Genomic DNA, 4,059 nt, shown 5'->3' with positions numbered 1-4,059 from the left:
TCTCTCTCTCTCTCTCTCTCTCTCTCTCTCTGTGAAACTTTCAAATGGTTGATAAGATTTACCTATTGCTAACCATACTTGAATATGATATAAATTTGGAGTGCTTCTATTTTTGGCTTCTAACTCTGCTGTTAAATCTAGAGGTCAGTGTTCTAGATTTTGAACCTTGTCAGGTTGTAGATAATAGTAAGAGCTCAATTTTTTTCTGTCTACATTTGAACTCACATTTTTGTGACATCTCTTGCATTCTATTAATGTTAGGTTTAAGTTTGGTGTAACTTTACGTATCTGATAACTTGAGCAAATACTATGGACACTCAAATACAGGACAACATGAAAGTACATATGTAGAGCTTTCTCGCAAAAAAGTGTCCCTAGAAAAGAAAAAGGGTCATGTTATACTTAAAGTCCTTAAAAAAAGTAATTTTTTGTCCCTCAAGAAAAACTTTCAAAAGCAAACCTTCATTTATTTAGAAGCATATGCAGTAAATGACAAAGATGAATGTATTCTATTCTTTGATCATTTAGATAGAGCCCAATGCAGTTTGCCACTGTCTCGAGGAAGATTAGTTGATCTTGTGTATCACCCAAGGAAATAGCAAGTAGTGCAAGATTATCTGCAAAATCTATTAGTTCCATGTATTTTCTCCATTAATACTTAAAGTATAATCAAGAGTAATGATAAAAAGGAAGGGCACTAAAGTATTACCTTGAAGAATTCATGAAATTACATCAAACATCTCAAACTCATCATCAGAGGTTAGGATTTTGTATCTCTGTAAAGTACTTTGATTGTGTCAGTTATCTTTCGAAGTATACCATGTTACTGCTGTAGCTCAAAAAGGTTTGCTCAGTGAACTGAGCAGAAAGCCTTTCTAAATTTACAAATTTCCGAGCGAGATCGTTGCTGGTGCCCCTGGACTGTCTCTTGTGCAGGTGACACATGAAATGCACCATTTTGAGCGTGACCGTTGCCAGTGCTGCCTGGCTGGCCTTCGTGGGATTTTCGAGTGAGATCGTTGCCGGTGCCCCTGGACTGGCTCTTGTGTGGGTGGCACATGAGGTGCACCATTTTGAGCATGGCCGTTGCCAGTACCGCCTGACTGACCTTCGTGCGGGTGACACGTAAAAGCACCCACTACACTCTGAGTGGTTGGCGTTAGGAAGGGCATCCAGCTGTAGAAACTCTGCCAAATCAGATTGGAGCCTGGTGTAGCCATCTGGTTTCACCAGTCCTCAGTCAAATCGTCCAACCCATGCTAGCATGGAAAGTAGACGTTAAACGATGATGATGATTAATACCACATTTGGACAGCAAAGAGTTATTTGTAACTAGCAGGACTTATGGAAATTCCATGGTATAAGTCAGCATATTTGAAAACATCATGTTTGTATATTAAACACAAGCAAGGAATTAAAAAAAAAATTTTTGTTATCCTGCAAGTTGATGAAAACAGTACTTTTTAAAACGAATTTCAAAAGTATTGTTTATTTACCTCTTTGTAATATGTTTGACAGATATGATGTGCTTTATAGTTTAAGGAAATAAAAGATGAATTAAAAAAATAAAGCGTATTCATATATACTGATTAATTGTTTATTATTTAAATCTTTATTACATATTTTTACAAAGTAAATAAATAAATACAAGCTATAGATACAAACATTCTACATTACAAATGGGACTATATGAACTATATGTGACATACATATAGAAATAGAAATAGAAAATGAAATAATTTAAATGTGTATGAAATAGGCATTGTATGTGATCACAGAAAATACTTTACAAACTGTGAACTTTATGTAATATAAATGACATACATATACATGAGATTAATAAAATTCTAGACTTACTTTCTCAGCACTTCTTTTATACACACTAAAAAAGTAAGAGTTTTATTTTCTTGTTTGCCTTGTTTGTTGGTCTCAACACAGATGTTAATACCTGCCTTAAGGTTAATCTGCCATGAGAAAAACCAGTTTGATTTTTCCCTTTCAATCAGTTTAACAATGAACGAGACAATTTAAAATCAAATTGTTCTGTTACTTAGTAGCTATAAGAAGAAAAGCTATCCTACCATAGATAATTGGTAATGTGAGGTCACCTTTCTTATTACACCTCCTTTTACAAATAAATCATCATTGTATCAATAGAAGATTTGAAGGACAAACTGTCTAAAAGTGCCCCCCCCCCCATCAAGAATTGTAATGTATGCTAGGAGCAGTGCAGTTTTTACCTCTCCCACCAACTTTGTACAGAATTAACCAACAAAAGGCATTAGCCTTGTTCATTATTGGAACTTTTTATGACTGTTTTTTTTTGTGGCAATACTTTAAAACAAATTAATTTACATAAGAAAGCAGCTAATTAACTCTATCAGTTATTAATCGTTAACATTGTTATTTATCTATTCATTCATTCACACACACATACACGTATCGCTGACCACTACATTTATATTTTTTTTCTCCTTTTTTTTTTCTCTTTGTTTCACTCCTTATTTTTTTTTTCTCCTTGTTTCTCTCTTTATTTCTTTCTGTGTTCCTTTCAGTTGAAGAGCATAGGCTCGAAACGTCAAAGACTTTCTCTATTCCCGAGTGTTAAACTAATACATCCATTTGTTGTTTACACCACCTGTCTTCGTCTGTTGTTTTTTTCGTAAATTCTCCCATATATATATATATATATGTGTGTGTGTGTGTGTGTGTTCATTTATCTATTTATATATTATTGTTGTTGTTATTTATTATTAAGGTAGCAAGCTGGTAGAATCGTTAGCATGCTGCACGAAATGCTTAGCAGTATTTTTCCCATCGCTACATTCTGAGTTCAAATTCTGCTGAGGTCGACTTTGCCTTGTATCCTTTCAGAGTTGATAAATTAAGTACCAGTTGAACACTGGAGTTGATGTAATTAACTCATCCCCCACCAAATTGCTGACCTTGTGGCAAAATTTGAAACCATTATTATTATTATTATTATTCATTATTATTATTAATTGTTTTGCAGAATGTTAATGTCCACTATGTTAGTATAGGAGATAAAAATAAGCCCTTGATGCTTTTCATCCATGGTTTCCCAGAATGTTGGTATTCCTGGCACTATCAAATAGTTGAGTTCAGTAAAAATTACAGGTAAGATTCTAACTTACTTCACCTGTAATTATAAAACTTTGATTTAAACATGTCATCAGATTTGTTTCACATCTTTGTTATTAAGAAATAGAAATTAAAATTTCATGATACTTATATACCATTTTTTCATATATTTTGTACTAGATTTGAACTAATAAATTTCTCTTTCAACAAGCATCATATTTTCTCAGTTTTCATGTTATCACAGCAGGAGAAAACCCTGCATATCTATCTCTTTAATAATAACATTCTACCTGCACTTTTATATGCAAGTGAGATATGGAACAGTGGCTGGCTATCATACAGAGGACCACAGAAAGATCCATATTGGGGATATTATTGGGGGAACATATCTGAAACAAAGTAATTTGTGAACAAAGTGCAGTGAATGAAGTGATTATGGAATCCTCGAAGCACGAGCTTAACTGTGCGAGCGATTGTCATAAGATTCACAAGAAATGGTGGAACTATGCAGTTATCAAGTGTTAATCCAAGAGATCAAATAAGATCACTTGGAAAATCTCAAATACAAAAAGTTATAGTCAAATAATATGGCCCAATGGAAATACATTATGATAGCCTAACAATCTGGTCAATAAAGAGATAAAGTGAATATGTTATTAGATTAACTTAGTGAATATTAAAGATTTTCTCAAATATTTCATTTCATTTCAGAGTTGTTGCTTTTGATCAAAGGGGATATTCACTCTCTTCTAAATTTACTGATAAGAAGTATTTCACAATTGAAAAACTATCTGCTGATGTGTCTGAAGTTATTCAAACTCTTGGTATGTTCCTGCTAAAGACAAATTATTTTGCTGATATTTCAATCTAAGTTAAATCAAATGTTTTTTTTTTTTTTTACTAGTATTAAATTTTTCAGTTATTCTTTAACTTTACTGTGGTGTTTTATATATATAT

General features: G+C 32.9%; 1 protein-coding gene across 1 annotated transcript in view; it reads left to right on the top strand.

Annotated features, from left to right (window-relative positions):
- The window catches only part of LOC106868105 (epoxide hydrolase 4), a 24,829-nt gene that overhangs the window by 14,313 nt on the left and 6,457 nt on the right, over positions 1-4,059 (top strand). Inside the window, exons 2-3 of the mRNA XM_014913228.2 lie at positions 3,014-3,138; positions 3,814-3,926. Of these exons, the coding sequence (XP_014768714.1) occupies positions 3,014-3,138; positions 3,814-3,926 (238 nt within the window). The remainder of the gene's footprint in view (positions 1-3,013; positions 3,139-3,813; positions 3,927-4,059) is intronic.

This window comes from Octopus bimaculoides, chromosome 2, assembly GCF_001194135.2.
Source record: "Octopus bimaculoides isolate UCB-OBI-ISO-001 chromosome 2, ASM119413v2, whole genome shotgun sequence".
Lineage (NCBI taxonomy): Eukaryota > Metazoa > Mollusca > Cephalopoda > Octopoda > Octopodidae > Octopus > Octopus bimaculoides.
The sequence above is the reverse complement of the archived record's forward strand: the minus strand, read 5'-3'. Positions and strand labels throughout refer to the sequence as shown.